The sequence below is a fragment of the Colias eurytheme genome, chromosome 31, assembly GCF_061535395.1.
Source record: "Colias eurytheme isolate Ceu_HAF_F1 chromosome 31, ilColEury1 Martin Lab GWU primary, whole genome shotgun sequence".
NCBI lineage: Eukaryota > Metazoa > Arthropoda > Insecta > Lepidoptera > Pieridae > Colias > Colias eurytheme.
In genome coordinates, this window is record NC_143010.1 from 3,018,128 (window position 1) to 3,040,125 (window position 21,998).

The following is a 21,998-nucleotide window of genomic DNA, read 5'->3' on the forward strand; positions in this document are numbered from 1 at the left end:
ACCACTTTATTTACACATTAAATGAGGTTATTGCTAACTCTATGAATATTTTTTTTTCAACACTGAACTTAGCGCAACCTGCTGGTGCGTTTCACGTTCCAATAAAGCATCAGAATAATTCGGCATTGTGCGGCACTGAGTCGCATTATGCTCTGTAATTGGAAAACAGCCATACTTAGATTATACACCTAGGTGTATAACCCTTATTAAAACGCTGGGAGCTATACTTCCCACGTCTCAGATTGAAGTAAATCATGTTTTATTTTTATATGCTTAAACCTAATGCAGTGTAATATTTATCTACGCAATCTTAACATTTTAGAGAACTTTTTTTCATGGAAACACTTTTCAGAGAATTATTACATGTCATGGTAAACACACGTCAAAGTCAGGTGACATGATTTTGCAGCCGAAAACGACCGTTATTTTTTAGTTTTTGGTGTAGTGCTCAAAAAAAATTAGATAAGTAGATTTGAGTTCTAGCTATGTAAACTAGACTATATTACGGTTGCGTGAAACGTAAAAATATGCCCAGTATCTTTCGTTTATACCTTGGTAGAGTCGATTGAAATTAAGTCTTTAAGTGGGAAGATATCATCCCAGTGTTCGTCACTGCACACGACATTCGGAAATTCTATATATAAAATCTGTGTGTCTAAAAAATCTTTTTTAGTTGGTATAAGCAACTTATTTATTGTTATTTGTTATTTCCTGATCAGATAATTAGAAATCTTAACTCAATACATTAGTATTTACCTATTGTTTTTATTTTGTTTTAGAAAAATGCCATTTTTATGTTGAAGTCATTCATTTTTCAATTCCCGAATTCTTTCCTCAGTAAAATAAACTTGCATTGATGAGTACTTTCACCTCCTTTATTAAAAAACTTGATCTTTATAATTTTTTACGATAACATTAAATTCACAAGTGGAGTCAGGGCAACTAACTAGTGTTTTAAAATATTGATGTCTGGAGTGGACACTGGGAGCTATAGTTCCCACCTTTCCAAACTTTTTACAAGAGAGAACAGATGACGGGATATATACTTCCCACCGAAAAAAGGGTACTTCCCCCCCACTAACCCCTTTTTTGTGTGTATTTTTGAAATCTACGACCCAAAATTACCCAGGAACGTATCTTACTTTTTTGTTAGCTCCTCCACAGGCTCGCGTTTGAATAAGGGATAATCTAAGCAGCCATAGAAACACAAGCTAAACATAGACCTCTATGCTTGGGCCAATCCCAAAACATGGAAGTTGCATGTCATGATTTTTATCTGTGATTGTTCTGTCATCTGTGTCATGTTCGATCGACGATCATCGATTATTCATTATTGTCATTTGAGATTTTGAGCTGCCGTTGGTCCCTTTCTGTGGTCCCTTTGTTGTGTCCAGATTCAATACTCATATTACTAATCAAATAACTATTTTAGTGACGTAGAAACAGAAGTTAAGCAAATAAAAATTAGTCCAAATTGTGAGGATAACATTTTCAAAAGTCCCAGATCTTCTGTATTTAAAACCAGTAAGTACCTACATCTTGAAATATTTTTTTCATTTGTAATTTATTGACTGTTATTTTACGTCAGCTTTTTTTTTTAAAATACCGACTCAGAATACACTTTTACTTGTATGTGAATAAGGTTGTCAGACTTTTGATTAAACTTTACACAAGAGATTTTTTTTAACGTAAGTAATAAATTACCTTGAGTCAATGTAAAAATTAACAGATCAAGTCGTGGTAGTTTTTATTTTGAACTAGCTTTCCGGCCGCGGCTTCGCCCGCGTTGTCAAAGTAAAATCCGCATAGTACCCCGTGGGATTTGATAAAACCCCATCCTGTGTCTTCTCAAATCTTAAAAAAAATATTTGTATCAAATTTCATCCAAAGAAGTGAGTAAGGCTTGATCCTTGAAGAAGAGACAGACGGACAAAGTATCTTTATTATATTTATATATTAAGAATATTTTTATTAATATTAATAAGAATATTTTTAAAGTATTTTGTGCATGCCATAAGATAGGTAATGCCCTACAGACAAAGTATTTCAAGAATAGTGGCACAATTAACAATGACAACAGGCTTAAAAATAAAAACAATTACTTACACTATAATTATATTGTTCATGTCAGATCTATAAAATGAAATATTATACTATACTATATATATTATACTATAGTAGAATAGGTATTAATGATGAAAGTGGAGTTGTTTCCAATCACCTCTATTCACAATTAACCACATTGACCCTATAGTAATAATTAATAAATAATGAATTTGAAGAGAAATTGCTACTACATAAATTTTGCCTTTTTTTGTGAACAGACTTCTTATGTAAGTACATAAATAAAAGATATTTCACAACCATGCTACACTACATGTTGATGTAAAAAAAAAAAAACAATCAACCCCTCTTCATGTGAAGGCCTCCTCCAGAGATTGCCATTTAATGCGGTTTTTTGCAAGATTTGGCCAATTATGGGTTCCGATGGTATAATCTCATACCTCCATCTTGCCTTAGGTCTTCCTATGCTTCTGTGACCATGGGGACCTTACCACATAATCACAGTCTTCGTCCACCTGTTGTCTGTGTAGTTGTGGCTAACACACAATATTGTAGTGTATGTAGTGTATGTCATACGTATATTTTACACATAACAAGTACAATTTAAATATTTTATTTCATATTTATATTCGTATTTAATTATAACATAAACATTCATCACACAAAACACAAAAAATACAGACATGCATTACACCCATACAAAATAATTTAATATGTATTTATTATTCTTTGACATAGTCGCGGCACGCATACTACGCAAATACAAATAATAAAATATTGTGTGTTAGCCACATCGTCACATGACGCTAAATGTATTTAGATTGATAAATGTTTCATTTTTACAGTAATGGCAGAACCAAACCCCCACCAAATGACAACCTGCCCCTACAACAAGGCACACCAAGTGGAACACTACAGGATGCACGTACACCTACAGAAGTGTAGAAAACAGCATCCGAATTGTAAGAAATTGAATTGTCCGTTCGATTCGACGCACGTGGTTAATGATGTGGAACTTGATGTAAGTATTGTTAATCTGCCCTATCGTCCCTTTTTGTGTTACAATTAGCAACACATTTTTGTTAAGTACAAGCTGCTCCCTGCGGTTTTACCTGCAGTGCTCTGCTCCTGCTTGTCTTAACGTGATGATATATTATACCCTATAGCCTTCCTCGATAAATGAGCTATCTAACACTGAATGAATTTCTCCAATCGGAACAGTAGTTCCCGAGATTAGCGCGTTCAAACAAACAAACTCTTCAGCTTTTGCAAATGTCCATTGTCTAGTTTTAGTGATACAAAGAACAATAGATTTTTTTCCATAAACTAGCGTCTTTACCTGGTTTCACATGGCTGCAATTGTCCATTATGAGGGTCTGTGATCTGTATATAGAACTTCTACCTAATTGTCATAATTAAGTATATAAAAACTTAACCGTGAAGCAGTCAATTGTATACAAAAATCTAACTACTAATATTACTTAACTGTGTATACAATGAAGAATAAATAAATAAAATACATATAAGTCTTCTTCAATCTCTCTATATGTATAAAAAAAAAACATCAAAATCCGTTGCGTAGTTTGAAAGATTTAAGCATACATAGGGACAGAGAAAGCGACTTTGTTTTGAATACTAAACTCAGACTCAAACTCAAACATTTATTTATTCAATTAGACTACTTTTAGAAGCACTTTTAAATCGTCATTACATATTTTTAACATTACCACCGATTCGGAAAGCAGTATCTATGGAGAAGAACAGACAAGAAACTCCATAGTTGCTCTTTTAAAATCATGTCATTATTACAATTTAATTTTACATAATATGTAACTTATATCTAACTAGCGGTCCGCCCGGGCTTCGCCCGTGGTAGGTACATATTTCGTAATAAAAAGTAGTCTATGTCCTTTCTCGGGTATCAAAATATCTCCATACCAAATTTCATGCAAATTGGTTCAGTAGTTTAAGCGTGATTGAGTAACAGACAGACAGACAGAGTTACTTTCGCATTTATAATATTAGTATGGATAAATCTTAAAATCAATTATACTATGTAGTGATATAAATATGTCTTTACAGTACCATGTGAGTGTGTGTCCAAAACGAGAGATGCTAGACACACAGATATATGTTATGGATGATGAATACAAGCCAGTTGTCGAATTGAAAACTCAACCAATAGCCCCTTGTGAGGAGACTTGGGAATGTGTGAGTATAGTTTTATTATTAGTAAATCCGGGCTTCGCTTGTATTATTTTTGTTTTATTTATTTTAAATAGGCTCATGTTAAACTGATCACCTGATTTAGTAAAATATCACAGGCAAAAATATTATATGTCATATGATCAAGACACAGCACACTTACTAGCTGTGCTCCGCGGTTTTACCTGCAGTGTTTCGCTCCTGTTCGTCTTAGCGTGATGATATATAGCCTATAGCCTTCATCGATAACTGGGAAACACCAAAATAATTTTTCCAATCGGACCAGTAGTTCCTGAGATAAGCGTGTTCAAACAAACAAAAAAACTCTTCAGCTTTATAATATTATTAGTATAGATTTTTGTCACAATCGTTATTTATAGGTACATATATTGTTTATTTATAAATTATAAACAAAATTACTACAAATATTCTTATAACAAATAGTTCTAACTAATGTCTATAATTAATATATGTAAAAATAAATAAATAATTAAAATTTCAGGACGCAACAACAACCTACAAGCCAGATGTAGCGGCGAAAGCTCCTCATATCATAATGAAAGTGAAAGGTGCGACTCCTTCGGAGAGACGAATGGCCAGGAAGATAGCGATACAGACATACAAACCACCTACTAATAATTAATTTATATTTTAAGGGTAAGATTCTGTAAAAAAAATATTTTTTCATTATAATTCTAATTTGGTACTTACCAACAAAAAAATAAAAAATAAATAATAAGAATGTAATTGTGCTATGTTTAACATCAAAAATAAAAGTATAATTGCTGTAGAAAAAGAAATAAGTATAAAGAAAGAATATAATTGTGCTGTTTAAAAAAAAAAGATAATTTGTAAGGTAAACTTAAAACTTAACTGTAATTAGTAATCTCTACCAGACAATCTTTGTTTATTGCCTACTACCTACTGTTACTACCAACAAAAAACTCAAAAAAAATAATATAAAAAGTATAAATGTGCTATTTTTAACACAAAAAACAAAAGAGAAAAAAGCTATTTGTAAGATAGACTTAACGGAAATGAGTAATCTCTACCAGACAACCTTTGGGTTGAATTGTTTTTATGTGTAGCACGGTTTTTGGTATAAGTAGTAATATGACAAAAAAAGCTTTTTTTTCTAATTTTATGTTATGTGACAACCCTGGACTTTTTATAATTACCTGTAAAAGTGTGTAAAATGACAATATCAATTATTATAATTGTTTGTTTCATTTAAAAAAGACGTATTTAAAAAAAAAAAATATATTTTTTTAAATGTGGGTAGATTTAGCAAATTTTCTATTGTAATGTTAAATGTTAACATAATCTATACTTAATATTATATAGCTGAAGAGTAAGCTCACACAGCTCCTGTTGGTCTTAGTGTGATGAGATATTATAGCCTGTAGCGTTCTTCGATAAATGGGCTATCTAGCACTGAAAGAATTTTTCAAATCGGACCAGTAGTTCCCGAGATTAGCGCATTCAAACAAACTCTTCAGCTTTATAATATTAGTATAGATGAATGGACTATATTGTTACGATTCGTCTTCTTTACCCTTACCTGATAACGCAACCCCAAGTGAAAACTCTAGTTTTGGTTATAGTACAGCGTAGCAGTGCATATTTTTTTCCTGTTGAAATATGTAAAATTGTCAGCTAATAGAACTAACCGTCTTACCACAAAAAACTTTAGACAGGGCTTAACTTTAAGCGCGTGTTCTCTTTAATCTGGTTTTGTCGTATTTCACATAGACAACTATTAAATGAACAGATCCCTGGTTTAAAGTTAAACTGTGTTTAAATTCTTTCGTGGTAATACCATAAATATTTGAGAATCTTTGTTTTTGTTTAGAACAAACATTACTCTGTGGACGTATTATGATCTCTCGTTTCCAGACAGATTACGCCGTGAATTGAAGTGACTGGCAAATTCATATTAAGATCGCAATAACCAGCCATGTTTAATTATGGTAAGTATTATATGAATTTGCCAGTCAGTTGAATTCACGTCGTAAACTGACTGGAAATAAGTGGTCATAATTCGGCCCCAGTTTGTTTACTTGTATTTCTGTTAAATAAAAACTTATAATTTGGGTATTTTTTATCAGTTACCACTTAACAATGTTTTGTTTAGTATATTAGTACTTAGTAGTATGATTATGAAGAATTTCTATTCAGAGGAATAAAAACATAACCTTTTTCCTTTAGCCACTTTAGTCCAAAAACTCAGCCTTTTTATGAAGACAGATTCTATTAAAATGCCTAAAGGATAAAAAATGGTATTAAATTTTTATTCAACTGTCCAAAATGTAATGGTATCAAAATGTATGTCTATTCCACCATAACTATTAAATGGCTCAACACGTTTTGATGTGTTTAGTTAGTCAAATGTTAATTATGAATAATTTTTTTGTTTTATTGTAAAATTAAGGCCCTGCGCAGACGACAGACTATCCGTGACGCACTTTTTAGTCTGTGAAAATAGAACCTATGAAATTATATGCAGTAACGCACACGACGCGCAAAAAGTCCGCCGCACAAAAAATCCGTGTAATTCGGGCAGACCACACCGCGCCGCTCCGCACAAAAGTGTGTGAAAAGAATTGAACGTTTGCTTCAACGCGCGCTAACGCAGACGGCGCACACTTTACACGATTTCCATAGCGTCTACGTCCCTACAGCTCTGCCGACAAAATGATCGAAGATGTGCGTCGTGTGCGTTGAGTCTGTGAAAAATCCGCGACCGACTTTTTGCGCGCCATGCAGACTTTTTGTGCGCCGCAGACTCGATCGCACAAAAAGTGTGCCGTCTGCGCAGGGCCAAAGAAAAAATGTTTGAGTTTACTGCCACATGTATATTCTCTGTACTGCTTTTGTAAAAATAAAAAATAAAGTGTAAATAAAACATTTGATAATCATGCCTTTTATTAAAACATACATATAAAATAGCTTTCAATCTATAAAATTGGCAAAATTATGTTCCAATCAATTCCATGGTAAAAAAATACATTTGAATGATTTTTGATATTTAATATTTATTTATAACTAGATTTTCGCCCGCGTTTTCAAAGGAAAACCTGCATAGTTCCCGTTCCCGTGGGATTTCTGGGATAAAACTTATCCTATGTGTTAATCAAAGTTACCCTATATGTTTGCTAAATTTCATTGTAATTGGTTCAGTAGTATTTGAGTGAAAGAGTAACAAACACACACATACACATCCTCACAAACCGCATTTATAATATTACTAGCTTACCGCCCGCGGCTTCGCCCGTTTTGTCTTAATCCTAATAAATTATAATATACTTAAACCTCCCTCTTGAATCACTTTATCAATATAAAAAACCGCATCAAAATCCGTTGCGTAGTTTTAAAGATTTAAGCATACATAGGGACAGAGAAAGCGACTTTGTTTTATACTATGTAGTGATTAGGATGTATTTTACTTAATTATAGACTTCTTCCCTCATTGATAACAAAATTTACAACCCTACTAGAGAAGCAATAGTATAAACTTTAAAATACATCATCTGTATTATCTTAATATATATAAATCTTGTGTCACAATGTTTGTCCTCAATGGACTCCTAAACCACTTAACTGATTATAATAAAATTCGCACACCATGTGCAGTTCGATCCAACTTGAGAGATAGGATAGTTTAAACATGTAGGTACCACGGGCAAAGCCGGGGCGGACCGCTAGTCCTTTATTAAAATTCTATACTAACTAGACTGCACATCTTTAATGTAATCTTCATCCATATTTACAAATTTTTCCTTCATGTCCTCCGGTACATCAACTTTAGATAAATCATCTGCACCTACTTCCTCCTCCTTTTGTATTAATATATCTACCACATTTTCACAAGCGAGCAAAACTTTCGGATCTTTTTCCCATTTATGATATTCTCGTAATATGTAATACACGCCATTATTTCGTAGTACCTCCCTTCCATGCTTCGTAGCACATAACTTGTTTAGCGTCTCCAAAACCATTTTGCGAATATCAATGTCTGCGTCACGTTCTTTTTCCTTTGGTAAGTATTGTAACGTTATCGGTAGTGCGTCCATTTCGTCATCTGGGTAGTCTTCATTGCCGATTATAGGCGTCAGTAAGTATGTTAGTAGATCTAATACTTTAAACAGACGTTCGAACTGGTGCGCCGTGCGACCGGACCACCGTACTCGTGCGGTGCGATCGACTCGCCAGAATTTTCGATATTGTCGATAGAGGCGAAAGTATTGTAATTTTTACTGATTTTCGTTTTTATTTTTTTATATTATATGCAGGCGTTAGTAGAAGCTCTGTTTAGTACCAAAAGAAACCTTGAACTGAGTTCTACATGTGACAAAAATACCACATTCTAGCCACGAAGTTATTACAAGATATAGATTTTCAAAGAATGTCAGGGTTGTCCCTAGTAAACAAAATTATATATATCATCTATCTATTACCAAGTTTTTGTTTAGGTTTTAGTCGTTAGTTAAAGTCGATATTTCAATATATTATTATAGGTAGGTACTTAATCCTTGTATGTAATAAATTAACTGAACAAAAAAAATATCTTAGATTTATAAGACAATTCAATAATATCAAATTAATACAAATTAATCTCCTTTTTTTGTGAATATTTCGAGCATTGATCATAGTAATCTCATTAAAAGTCAAACCGAATTCTTTGAAAATCTATTTCTCGTAATAAATTCGTGGTTAGAATGTTGTATTTTTTTCACATGTAGACCTCAGTTCAAGGCTTCTTTTGGTACAAGTACAAGTACAAGTTACAACCATTGAAAAGAAGAAAACGAAGAGAAAAGAATGGACAAAATTATATTTAAAAGACAGGGATTCATTCAGACATATGCAGTCATATCATAAATCTTTGTAGAGTTCTAAAATTTATATTATTAATCTTTTTTCAGTAATAGCCACGTCATCCGACGCCATCGCCATTGATAACGATCGACCGACGTCCGTTTTGTTTGGCGGTAGAACTGTGACTAAAGCTGTAATAAGTATATAGTCTATGACTAAAGCGCTGTCCGGTGCGATCGACCGTCCACACGCGCGAATTTGGTACGGTCCGCACCAAGTTCGGAAGAAAAAACCATCGAACCGACCGTACCGTCAATAATAATAATTATGTCCGGCGGACCACTGTACACATGATCGAATATGGTCCGGAGCGCACCAAGGTCCGTACCAAATTCGAACGTCTGTTTATACTTTAAGGCCAAGCACGCACCACGATTTTTATTTTTGCGACACGATTTCAAAATCGCGCTGTAGAAAATCGCAGAGAGTACGGTGCGCGCACAGCGATAATTTAATAGTGATCATTACTCACTTTCATCATGGATTTCGTACAAGTTGCTTGTCTTTATTTACTACTTCGGAGGATAAGAAGAAAAAAAAAGAAAATTCGTCAATATTGGACTCATCCTTTTACAGCAGATAGAATTGTCCAAGGTTTCTTTTATCAGAAATACAATGAACTTCCATGTATGGATATCCATATTCATTGTATTTCTGATATGGATGTATCCCAAAAAATTCTTTGGCTATTATAGAATGAAAATTCCGCCAAAAGGCTGCCCTTTGTGCTTTTTTATTATTTTTTATTATTGTAAGATTTATGTATATTTTGTTTCTTGCACAATAAAGTGTTAAATAAATAAATAAATTAATTCAAACTTTTGACAGATTACTGAGTTTATGTTTACCAAACAGTACCTATACCACTACGATGTTTACTGTTGGACAGACGAAACACAAGTGAACTGTGAAGTGCCGGCCGGGCCCGAGTGTGCGATTTTATTATGGCAGTGCGCGCGGTACCATACAATTTCATATTCTGCATTTCATTTTCGCGACAATCGCGTCGCGAGCAGTCGCAGCAAAATGTGACAAATCACAATTTTAAAATCGTTGCGATTATTTAATCGCATGTGCGCGCATTGTCATAGTAACTCATACGTTGTATTTCTGCGATAAAATAATCACGCTGCATAAAGTCGTGGTGCGCGCTAGCTCTAAATCGCTTGATAGTAGAAAGTTGTGGTATGATGTGTCGAAGGATATATTTCGTAAAACACCGATAGCGCCGCCACGTCGTATGTTCGATTGGTTGTAATTGCAAAACGGGAGGAGCTTTATCAAAGGAATGTGCGGTTTCTTCCATCAACCATTTGCGTATACGTGGACTACAGCTTATGCTAGGCGTCCACTAGGCGGATCGGGCCGGGCCGCATCGCAACGCAAAAATATTTTTATTGTTTTGTATGAAACATCGTCCATTGAGTATGCTCAGGAATAGAACCCTTTCATTTTTCAGGGTCTGATTCGATGTGGTTTAATTGTTATTAAATAAACAAAAATAATAATTAATAAATATTTATTAAAAAAAAATTATGAGGCGTGCACTTTTGGATTTTCCAAATTATACTCTATTTCTTCAAATAAAAGTTGGCAACCCTAGCCATGCTTGATGCGCGCACGATCGTCAGTAGGATACATCCAAAGAGAATACAAATACTACGTGATACATCCTCTCTGACTAATATATAGTTATCTGTGATACATCCAGCACCGCGGCCTTGAGCCGACGTACGTCGGGGATTGACCGCTACGCTTAAGACGCTATATTACTACTCAAATAACTATTTTGGTGACGTAGAAACAGAAGTTAAGCAAATAAAAACTTAGTCCAAATTGTGAGGATAACATTTTCAAAAGTCCCAGATTTTCTGTATTTAAAACCAGTAAGTACCTACATTTGGAAATATGTTATTCATTTGTAATTTATTGACTGTTATTTTACGTCAGCTTTTTTTAAAAATACCGACTCAGAAACTTTTACTTGAACGTGAATAAGGTAGTCAGACTTGTGATTAAACTTTACAGTTTACACAGAGATTTTTTTTAACTATAACCACAGACTAATAATAATATACTACGTATACAACTATAACTAATAAATAACCTTGAATCAATGTAAAAATTAACAGATCAAGTCGTGGTAATTTATTTTGAACTAGCTTTCCGGCCACGGCTTCGCCCGCGTTGTCAAAGTAAAATCCGCATAGTTACCCCATGACCCATCCCGTGGGATTTGATAAATCCCCATCCTGTGTCTTTTCTCAGATCTCAAACTATATTTGTATCAAATTTCATCCAAAGAAGTGAGTAAGGCTTGAAGAAGAGACAGATGGACAAAGTAACTTTTAAATTTATAATATTATTAAGAATATTTTAAAAGTATTTTGTGCATGCCATAAGATAGGTAATGCCCTACAAATCAAGTATATTAAGAATAGTGGCACAATTAACAATGACAACAGGCTTCAGGTGTCTTTCTTAGAAATATCAGCGTATGAAAAGATTCATTTTATAAAAACAATTACTTACACTATATATTGTTCATATCAGATCTATGAAATGAAATATTATAGTTGTAAAAGTTATTTAGAATAGGTATTAATGATGAAAGTGGAGTTGTTTCCAATCACCCCTGTTCACAATTGACCACATTGACGCTATAGTTATAGTTATAATTAATAAATAATGAATTTGAAGAGAAATTACTACACTTGCACACTTATCATATGAATTTTGCTGTGAACAGACTTCTTATATTATACTTCTTATGTACATAAATAAAAGATTTCACAACCATGCTACACTACATGTTGATGTAAATAAAAAAAAAACAATCAACCCCTCTTCATGTGAAGGCCTCCTCCAGAGATTGCCATTTAATGCGGTTTTTTGCAAAATTTGGCCAATTATGGGTTCCGATGGTTACAATCTCATACCTCCATCTTGCCTTAGGTCTTCCTATGCTTCTGTGACCATGGGGACCTTTACACATAGTCACAGTCTTCGTCCACCTGTTGTCAGTGTAGTTGTGGCTAACACACAATATTGTAGTGTATGTAGTTTATCATACGTATATTTTACACATAATAAGTATTTAAATATTTTATTTCATACTAGAGGTCCGCCCCGGCTTCGCCTGTGGTACATATTATTTTGCAATAAAAGGTAGCCTATGTCCTATCCCGGGTATCAAAATATCTCCATACCAAATTTCATGCAAATTGGTTCAGTAGTTTAGGCGTGATTGAGTAACAGACAGAGTTACTTTCGCATTTATAATATTATAGTATGGATTTAATTATAACACAAACATTCATCACACAAAACACAAAAAATACAGACATGCATTACACCCATACAAAATAATTATAATATTTATTATTCTATGACATAGTCGCGGCACGCATACTACGCAAATACAAATAATAAAATATTGTGTGTTAGCCAGATCGTCACATGACGCTAAATGTATTTAGATTGATAAATGTTTTATTTTCACAGTAATGGCGGAACCAAACCCACACCAAATGACAACCTGCCCCTACAACAAGGCACACCAAGTGGAACACTACAGGATGCACGGACATCTACAGAAGTGTAGAAAACAGCATCCAAATTGTAAGAAACTGAATTGTCCGTTCGATTCGACGCACGTGGTTAAGGATGTGCAACTTGATGTAAGTATAATTGTTAATCTGCCCTATCGTCCATAATGTCCATTTTCTAGTTTTATTGATACAAAGAACAATAGATTTTTTTCCATAAACTAGCGACTTTACCTGGTTTCGCACGGCTGCAATTGTCCATTATGAGGGTCTGTGATCTGTATATAGAACTTCTACAGATTTATTATATGTACTAGTGGTTTGCCCCGGCTTCGCCCGTGGTACCTACATGTTTAAACTATCCTCTCTCTCAAGTTGGATCAAACTGCACATGGTGTGCGAATTTTATTATAATCGGTTAAGTGGTTTAGGAGTCCATTGAGGACAAACATTGTGACACGAGATTTATGTATACAGTAGAATCCTTTTATTATGACTCCGGTTATATTGACCAACCGCTTATTATGACGTATTACACAGCAAAGTTTGGTTTTCATATAAAATTCTTAATAAAAGTCGGATAAAATGACATCGTTTATATACATCGTTTATACAAAGAACATGTCGTTTATTGTGACCAATTTTTAATAAATTGTCCGGTTATACTGACCGAAATGAATTCTAAAACTTTCAACACTAATTTCTATTTGGGAAAATTGAGATATCCGACATCACTTTTTTTTGTTTGTTCTGAGTCTCAATGTGTAGGCATCTCTATTTTGTTTCTCTGAATTAAATACTAACAAAAACAGGAAATTGTTTATTTTCTACAAAATGCTTTGTATGACGTCCGTTTATTATGACGTGTTTATAAACGGATTCCACTGTATTAAGATATAAAAACAACCATGAGGCAGTCAATTGTATACAAAAATATAACTACTAATATTACTTAACTGTGTATAAAATGAAGAATTAATAAATAAAATACATATAAGTCTTCTTCAATCTCTCTATATAAAAAAAACATCAAAATCCGTTGCGTAGTTTTAAAGATTTAAGCATACATAGGGACAGAGAAAGTGATTTAGTTTTATACTAAACTCAGACTCAAACTCAAACATTTATTTATTCAATTAGACTACTTTTAGAAGCACTTTTATATCGTCATTACATATTTTTAACATTTACCACCGATTCGGAAAGCAGTATCTATGGAGAAGAACCGGCAAGAAACTCTTGCTCTTTTAAAATCATGTCAATATTACAATTTAATTTTACATAATACGTAACTTATCCATACTATCCATACTAATATTATAAATGCGAAAGTAACTCTGTCTGTCTGTCTGTTACTCAATCACGCCTTAACTACTGAACCAATTTGCATGAAATTTGGTATAGAGATATTTTGATACCCGAGAAAGGACATAGGCTACCTTTTATTGCGAAATATGTACCACGGGCGAAGCCTAGTATCTAATAAATCTTAAAATAAATTTTACTATGTAGTGATATAAATATGTCTTTGCAGTACCATGTGAGTGTGTGTCCGAAACGAGAGATGCTAGACACACAGATATATGTTATGGACGATGAATATAAGCCAGTTGTTGAATTGAAGACACAACCTATAGCACCTTGTGAGGAGACTTGGGAATGTGTGAGTATAGTATTATCTATACTAATATTATAAAGAGGAAAGGTTTGTATGTATGTATGTATGGTTTTCACGCTTAAACTACTGGACCGATTTTGATGAAATTTGGCACGGATAATCTTTAGACCCTGAGAAAGAACATAGGCTACCTTTTATTGCGAAATATGTACCACGGGCGAAGCCGGGGCGGACCGCTAGTTATGAATAAATCTGGGCTTCGGTTGTATTATTTTTGTTTTATTTATTTTAAATAGGCTCATGTTAAACTGATCACCTGATTTAGTAAAATATCACAGGCAAAAATATTATGTCAAATGATCAAGACACAGCACACTTACTAGCTGTGCTCCGCGGTTTTACCTGCAGTGTTTCGCTCCTGTTCGTCTTAGCGTGATGATATATAGCCTATAGCCTTCATCGATAAATGGGAAACACCAAAATAATTTTTCTAATCGGACCTGTAGTTCCTGAGATTAGCGTGTTCAAACAAACAAAAAAACTCTTCAGCTTTATAATATTATTAGTATAGATTTTTGTCACAATCGTTATTTATAGGTACATATATTGTTTATTTATAAATTATAAACAAAATTATTACAAATATTCTTATAACAAATAGCTCTAACTAATGTATATAATAAATGTATGTAGGATCGGGGCCAAATGAAAAACACTTTGAACTTCTTGAGATTTATTTTCGGACCACAATCTTAATTTTTAGAAAACATCTTACAGAGAAACAGCCGTCTTCACCCACGATCCCAATGAAAAGAGAAAGATCATTCCTCATTCGCTCTCTACTTCACATTCACATTCACTCATTGATTCGCTCATCGTTCTTCCATTCTAATCATCGTTCAGAAAGTAATCTTACACGTTCAGAAACATCAATTAATCATACATCTCACCTCATCATCCCACACTCGGCCATTCCTGCACCATGTCTGCCCTCAGACATGCACACACAGTCATCAGTCATTCATCATCATCATCATCTTCCATCATCAGTCATCATAACACCGTATTAACACAAACAATTATAGAGTTATACAAACAATCTTACAAGTATCTTTAAATTTTTTAAACTTTCCGCATAAACAAAAACTTACAAATATCTTTAAATGTTTAGAGTTCATACTTATTAAACAAAAACAAAATCTTACAAGTTTCTTTACACTTTAAAACTTTCAACTTAAACAAAAACAATAGTACCGTTCTACTTTAAATACTCATAACAAAATAAACCTTTAAGAAAACATTACATTTTCAAATAAAATCAAAACTTACAAAACCTTTCTATAGTTAATTACTAAGTTTAAATAAACTTAAAGAAAAACTTTTTCTTACATCTTGTTACACAAAATATAAATAAAGACTTTAAACAATAAACCTTATTGTTTTATTTAACCCATGACCTTTCCTTCTTAGTAGTGTAGTTAACACATACAACTTTAACATGTATCACAAGATAATAATTTGAGCAATAAATCTTATAAAATAAACAAATCTTCCACCTTTCTTTCAAGCATAGTCTTTCATACACATTATTATAGAAAAATATATAAGTCTTCAGAATAACCTGAAACAGATAAAAATGTTAAGGCAAAATAAAACAGTATTCTTACCTCAAACTCGATCAGACCATTTCTTCATAAATTCAGCACAAGATGATGTTTTCTTGGATCCCTCTCCAGTATCACAAACTTTTTCAACATCATACCTATCATTGCCCTTTATTCCTGTAATCTTATATGGACCAATAAATTTTGCTTTTAACTTCATAGATGTTCCAAATTGAGTCTTCTTGATAGCAACTAAATCTCCTATGTTGTATTGTATACTAGGTTTCCTTTTCTTATTATAATTTTTCTTATTTTCTTCTTGTATTTTTAAAATCTGTTCTTTTGCTTTAATTCTTGTTTCTTCTCTCCGAGCTATAAAACTAGATACATATTCTTCTTCTAGCATATGTACAAGTTCAATATCTTCTTTTTGTCGCATCTTCACTCCAGTAAGCAGTTCAAAAGGTGTTGTTTTGATACTTCTCTGGTAAGTACTATTTAGTGCTCTTTGCAACTTACTTGTATGCTTATACCAGTGTGTAGGCTCCTCTATACTCATCTTGGTAAGTACTGATATCATTGTACGGTGAATACGTTCAACTTGACCATTCCCTCTTGGCACTCCTGTTGTGATTTTAACGTGCTGGATTCCTTCTCGCTCACAATACTCTTCAAAATCTTTACTCGTGAATGCTGCTCCTCGGTCGCTTACAATTCTGGCTGGGTTACCAAATGTCTGTTGTAAAATCTCCATTTTATCTATAGTTTCTTTAGCTGATACCGTCTTCACTGGGAATATCCACACAAATTTTGTGAAACCATCAACAATAGTGAGTATGTAATTATACTTTTTCTTCGTCTCCGCTAGAGGCCCTATGTGATCGCAGTGTAAAGTGTGCAGGGGTCCTTCTTCTTTAGAAATAGGATGTAAATAGCCTTCTTGTTTACCTTCTTTTCTGCTGCCCAATATACAAGGAACACATGACGCCAATAGATCAGTTACCTTCTTCTCTAAGTTTTCAATATAATAATCTTTACTAATCAGTTCTATAGTCTTCTTCTTTCCAAAATGTCCATTTTCATGTGCTTTTCTTATAATAAAATCCTCCATTTTTCTGGGAACAACTAGGGACTGCTCTGGCCCTTTGCGTAGTAAGCCTTGATAAATACAATAGTCATTGTATGTCTTTCCGTCTTGCAGGACATCAATAATAGCTTTCAAACCATCGTCGCTCTCCTGTGCACATTGCAATTCTTTATGCAGGTCCATAGTAATCGCAGACACATATGGATTTCGACTCAATGCATCGGTATGTCGCATCTTACTACCGCTGCGATGTTCAACAATAAATTCATAATCTTGTAGAAGTAAAATCCATCTTGCTACTCTAGTACACTGCACCAGGTCTTTCTTCTTTAAAGTCATCTCAAAAGCTTTGCAGTCTGTTACAATCTTAAAAGGTTTACCATGTAAGTAATGTCTGAACTTTTTAACGCCTTCTATGATAGCTAAAGCTTCCAATTCATAGCTTGTGTACTTGCTTTCTGCGTCTGATGTTCTACGACTCATGAAATGAACAGGATGCAGTTCTCCGTCTTCGCTACTTCTTTGCATTAAAATTGCTGAATATGCTATATTCGACGCATCAGTGTGTAATTCTGTTTCATCATTGAAATTATAAATCTTGAGTACAGGTGCACTCGTTAAACTCTGTTTAAGCATGTTAAAAACTAATCTGTGTTCATCATAAAACTTAAAATCTGCATCTTTCTTCAATAAATCTGTAAGTGGTTGAGCAATCTGAGCATAATTTTCAATAAACTTTCTAAAATATGAGCACAGTCCTAAGAAACTGTGTAACTGCTTGGTATTCTGTGGTTCTGGAAATTTGAGTACAGCTTCAGTCTTGTCAGGGGAAGGCATGACCGTTCCATTTTCAATCACATGTCCGAGATACTCAACTCTCTTTACTAACAGCTGTGACTTCTTCCAGTTGATATTCAATCCATATTCTGATGCTCTTTGTAAAACTTGTTTCAGTCTCATAACAGCTTGCTGTTCATCTCGAGCTGGAATCAACAAATCATCGATGAATATTATGATAATTCCCGATGCAATCATATCTCTGAAAATTGTTGTTATTAATCTCATAAACACTTTAGGACAAGTAGCTAACCCAAAAGGTGCTCTCAAAAATTCATATTGTCCTGTCGGGGTGACAAAAGCTGTATATTTGCATGACTCTTCATTTATTTTCAAATGAAAATATCCATTCTTTAAATCTAAGGCTGAATACACTTTAGCGCTTGCTAATTTATCTATAAGATCGTCTACTATTGGAAGAGGATATTCATCTTTTAAAATCTTTTTGTTTAACAGTCTGTAATCAATACAAATCCTAATTGAACCGTCTTTCTTTTTTACCAATACCAGAGGACTAGCAAAATCTGAATAACTTACCCTTATAATGCCGTCTTTTAACCATTCTTGAATCTGCTTGTCAACCTCGTGCTGCTCCTTAGGTGACAGTCTGCGTGGCCGCTGTGCAACAGGTGTCTCATCCATCAAAGTAATTTTCAGTTCCACTGGAGCTTCCTTTGTTTGCTGTGGCATGTAGCTGTCAACTAACCTCACTACTTCATCTTTCACACTTTCATTACTTACTGTACCTACAAGATCAACAGTAGAGAAAAAACAATTAATTTTCGTCATCCAACTTTCATCTTTCGGAAATACAAACACTGTTCCTTCATCCATTACCATAAAAACATTGCTCAAGAACGCACGACCTACAATAGCACAGTAAGGCATACAGTTATTAGGTACAATATAAAATGTCTCTTGTTCGAAATCACGCCCGTCTATTCGTAACTTCACAACACAATGTCCAAGTGTTTTAACTTTTGCACTGCCGAGACCGGTGAGTACAACGTTGTCGTCGTATTTTGGGGTACACATCGATAAATAAACGTCCTCGTTGACCAAATTCACGTCGCTACCACTGTCCATGAGCGCTGTGGTTTCAGTATTATTCAAAATTATTTTTTTCAAACGACTTTCTTCACTTAAACTTTTCTTTATTAATTCGTCATTGTTTACAATCTTCATAACCTGTTGAGACTTGTCATCTGTCAACTGATTAATAGAAACTTCATTGCAATCATAGTCAATCATTCGTTCATTATTTCTTATGCCGCCATCTTGACCGACAAACTTCAGATCGAAACTTGATTCGCCGACAGATCCGAACATCGTTCTTTTCATACTTCTGATTTGTTGCGATTGAATTTCGTTCTTATCGCCGCCGCTTGCGCTGACGCCATCTTGTTTATGAATGCTTCTATTTTCAAATCTTGATGCGCCTGTTTTTTTCAGATCACATGCTGATGCTATATGTCCGTATGAGTTACAACGAAAACATTTAGCTCCTTTTTCTTTGTTAGGGCAGCTTGATGAGGCATGCCCGTGATCACCACAATTATAACAACGAAATGTGTTTCTTACATGAGATGAATTCGAATATACACTTGTAGGCTTATCTTGACGGTCTTGACTGGGACTAATTTTATTCGTTTTTGACTTTACTAACTCATAAATTTTCAGCTTTTCTTTTAATTCCGCATACGTCTTAATTCCATATAGCATAATCTTACTGGATTCATCATCAATAATACCGTCAACTATGTACTTTATAGTCACGTAATCAGCTAATTTGCCGCGCTTACCCATCTCCTTCATGATAAGTAGATAATCAATGCAACTTTCGTTCGGCTTTTTCGTTCTCGCACTCATTAATTCATGTACCGTTTTCGTATCCCACGTAGATGGAAATTCCTTTACTATTTCTTCCGCCAGCTCCTGCCATGTCTTGAATGGTCGTTCCGATTTAAGCCAAAGAAGCGCCGTCCCGCTTAGTGATCGCCTGGCAACAAGAAGTTGCTGTAATGGTGTCCATTGAAATATTAATCCATTATCTTCGATATCTTGAATCCACTTGTGTACAGGGTAATTAGAGTCTTGTCCGGTAAATTTCGGTATAAGGTCCGCCGTCATGAATAGTGTGTTCTGTTGCTGCTGTGTGTCGCCGCCATTTTGTTTAAATTCTTTCCTTCCTTCGTCTTCAATATTAAAACTGCTGCTGTTTCTCTTGTCCTTTTTTCCCATCTTTGCGTCTTTCTTATAGTTGTCGTCTTATTGGAATACGTCTTATTAGTCGTCGTCGTCTTGTTAGCATGAAAAGTTGTACCACGCCGCGCCGCCTCGCCCGGTGAGATAACCTAACTTTCCCGCCGATCGTCTTTCCGTCGTAATCTTTGATTTTCCTCTTTCAATTGGACGAGCCCCCAAGATTGTAGGATCGGGGCCAAATGAAAAACACTTTGAACTTCTTGAGATTTATTTTCGGACCACAATCTTAATTTTTAGAAAACATCTTACAGAGAAACAGCCGTCTTCACCCACGATCCCAATGAAAAGAGAAAGATCATTCCTCATTCGCTCTCTACTTCACATTCACATTCACTCATTGATTCGCTCATCGTTCTTCCATTCTAATCATCGTTCAGAAAGTAATCTTACACGTTCAGAAACATCAATTAATCATACATCTCACCTCATCATCCCACATGTATGTAAAAATAAATAAATATTTCAGGACAATTTTCACACACGGCACTATCTGATCCCATAGTAAGCTTTCGCTTGTGTTATGGAAACCAGATGGCTGATAAACATACATATTATATAATTTTAAATAAATACTTATATAGATAAGAAACACCCAGACACAGAGCAAACATCTATGTTCATCACATAAATATTTAGATTCGATTCCCGAACCCACGACCTCTGGCTTGGAAGGCAGGGTCACTACCAACCAAGCCAACCGGTCAGTCGTAAATAAATAAATAATTAAAATTTTCAGGACGCAACAACAACATACAAGCCAGATGTAGCGGCGAAAGCTCCTCATATCATAATGAAAGTGAAAGGTGCGACTCCTTCGGAGAGACGAATGGCCAGGAAAATAGCGATACAGACATACAAACCACCTACTAATTAAAAGATTTATATTTTAAGGGTAAGATTCTGTAAAAAAAATATTTTTTCATTATAATTCTAATTTGGTACCAACAAAAAAATAAAAAATAATTAAAAATAATGTAATTGTGCTATGTTTAAGTTTTAACATCAAAAATAAAAGTATAATTGCTGTTAGAAAAAGAAATAAGTATAAAGAAAGAATATAATTGAGCTGTTTAAAAAAAAAAGATAATTTGTAAGGTAAACTTAAAACTTAACTGTAATTAGTAATCTCTACCAGACAATCTTTGTTTATTGCCTACTACCTACTGTTACTACCAACAAAAAACTCAAAAAAAATAATATAAAAAGTATAAATGTGCTATTTTTAACACAAAAAACAAAAGAGAAAAAAAGCTATTTGTAAGATAGACTTAACGGAAATGAGTAATCTCTACCAGACAACCTATGGGTTGAATTGTTTTTATGTGTAGCACGGTTTTTGGTATAAGTAGTAATATGACAAAAAAAGCTTTTTTTTCTTATTTTATGTTATGTGACAACCCTGGACTTTTTATAATTACCTGTAAAAGTGTGTAAAATGACAATATCAATTATAATAATTGTTTGCTTCATTTTATAACACATTTAAAAAAGACGTATTTTTCAAAAAAACAATATATTTTTTTAAATGTGGGTAGATTTTGCAAATTTTCTATTGTAATGTTAAATGTTAACATAATCTATACTTAATATTATATAGCTGAAGAGTAAGCTCACACAGCTCCTGTTGGTCTTAGTGTGATGAGATATAGCCTGTAGCGTTCTTCGATAAATGGGCTATCTAGCACTGAAAGAATTTTTCAAATCGGACCAGTAGTTCCCGAGATTAGCGCGTTCAAACAAACTCTTCAGCTTTATAATATTAGTATAGATGAATGGACTATATTGTTACGATTCGTCTTCTTTACCCTTACCTGATAACGCAACCCCAAGTGAAAACTCTAGTTTTGGTTATAGTACAGCGTAGCAGTGCATATTTTTTCCTGTTGAAATAT

The 21,998-nt window shown here is 34.0% G+C and overlaps 3 protein-coding genes across 6 annotated transcripts; 2 read left to right on the forward strand and 1 right to left on the reverse strand.

Moving 5' to 3' along the window:
• Positions 1–1,382: 1,382 nt before the first annotated feature.
• Positions 1,383–6,362, forward strand: LOC149895467 (uncharacterized). Its single transcript, XM_090118822.1, has 4 exons — positions 1,383–1,524; positions 2,910–3,085; positions 4,147–4,275; positions 4,772–6,362. Exons 2-4 carry the CDS (start codon positions 2,912–2,914, stop codon positions 4,910–4,912), a joined length of 444 nt encoding a protein of 147 aa, XP_089974948.1. The 5' UTR covers positions 1,383–1,524; positions 2,910–2,911; the 3' UTR covers positions 4,913–6,362.
• LOC149895468 (uncharacterized) lies at positions 1,383–21,093 on the forward strand. 4 transcript variants are annotated; one of them, XM_090118826.1, is made up of 4 exons: positions 1,383–1,524; positions 12,652–12,827; positions 14,230–14,358; positions 20,843–21,093. In XM_090118826.1, the coding sequence occupies exons 2-4, from the start codon at positions 12,654–12,656 to the stop codon at positions 20,978–20,980; spliced, it is 441 nt and encodes a 146-aa protein (XP_089974952.1). In that variant the 5' UTR covers positions 1,383–1,524; positions 12,652–12,653; the 3' UTR covers positions 20,981–21,093. The 4 variants fall into 4 exon arrangements, with proteins under 4 accessions (XP_089974952.1, XP_089974949.1, XP_089974951.1 ...); XM_090118823.1 differs by lacking the exon at positions 1,383–1,524 and adding an exon at positions 10,834–11,033; XM_090118825.1 differs by lacking the exon at positions 1,383–1,524 and adding an exon at positions 11,287–11,453.
• On the reverse strand, positions 7,285–8,522 carry LOC149895469 (co-chaperone protein HGH1 homolog; the record flags this gene model as incomplete). The annotated part of the gene is made up of 1 exon (XM_090118777.1): positions 7,285–8,522. A coding segment is annotated over one exon (528 nt), but the record flags the coding sequence as incomplete, so codon positions are not given.
• Positions 21,094–21,998: the final 905 nt, after the last annotated feature.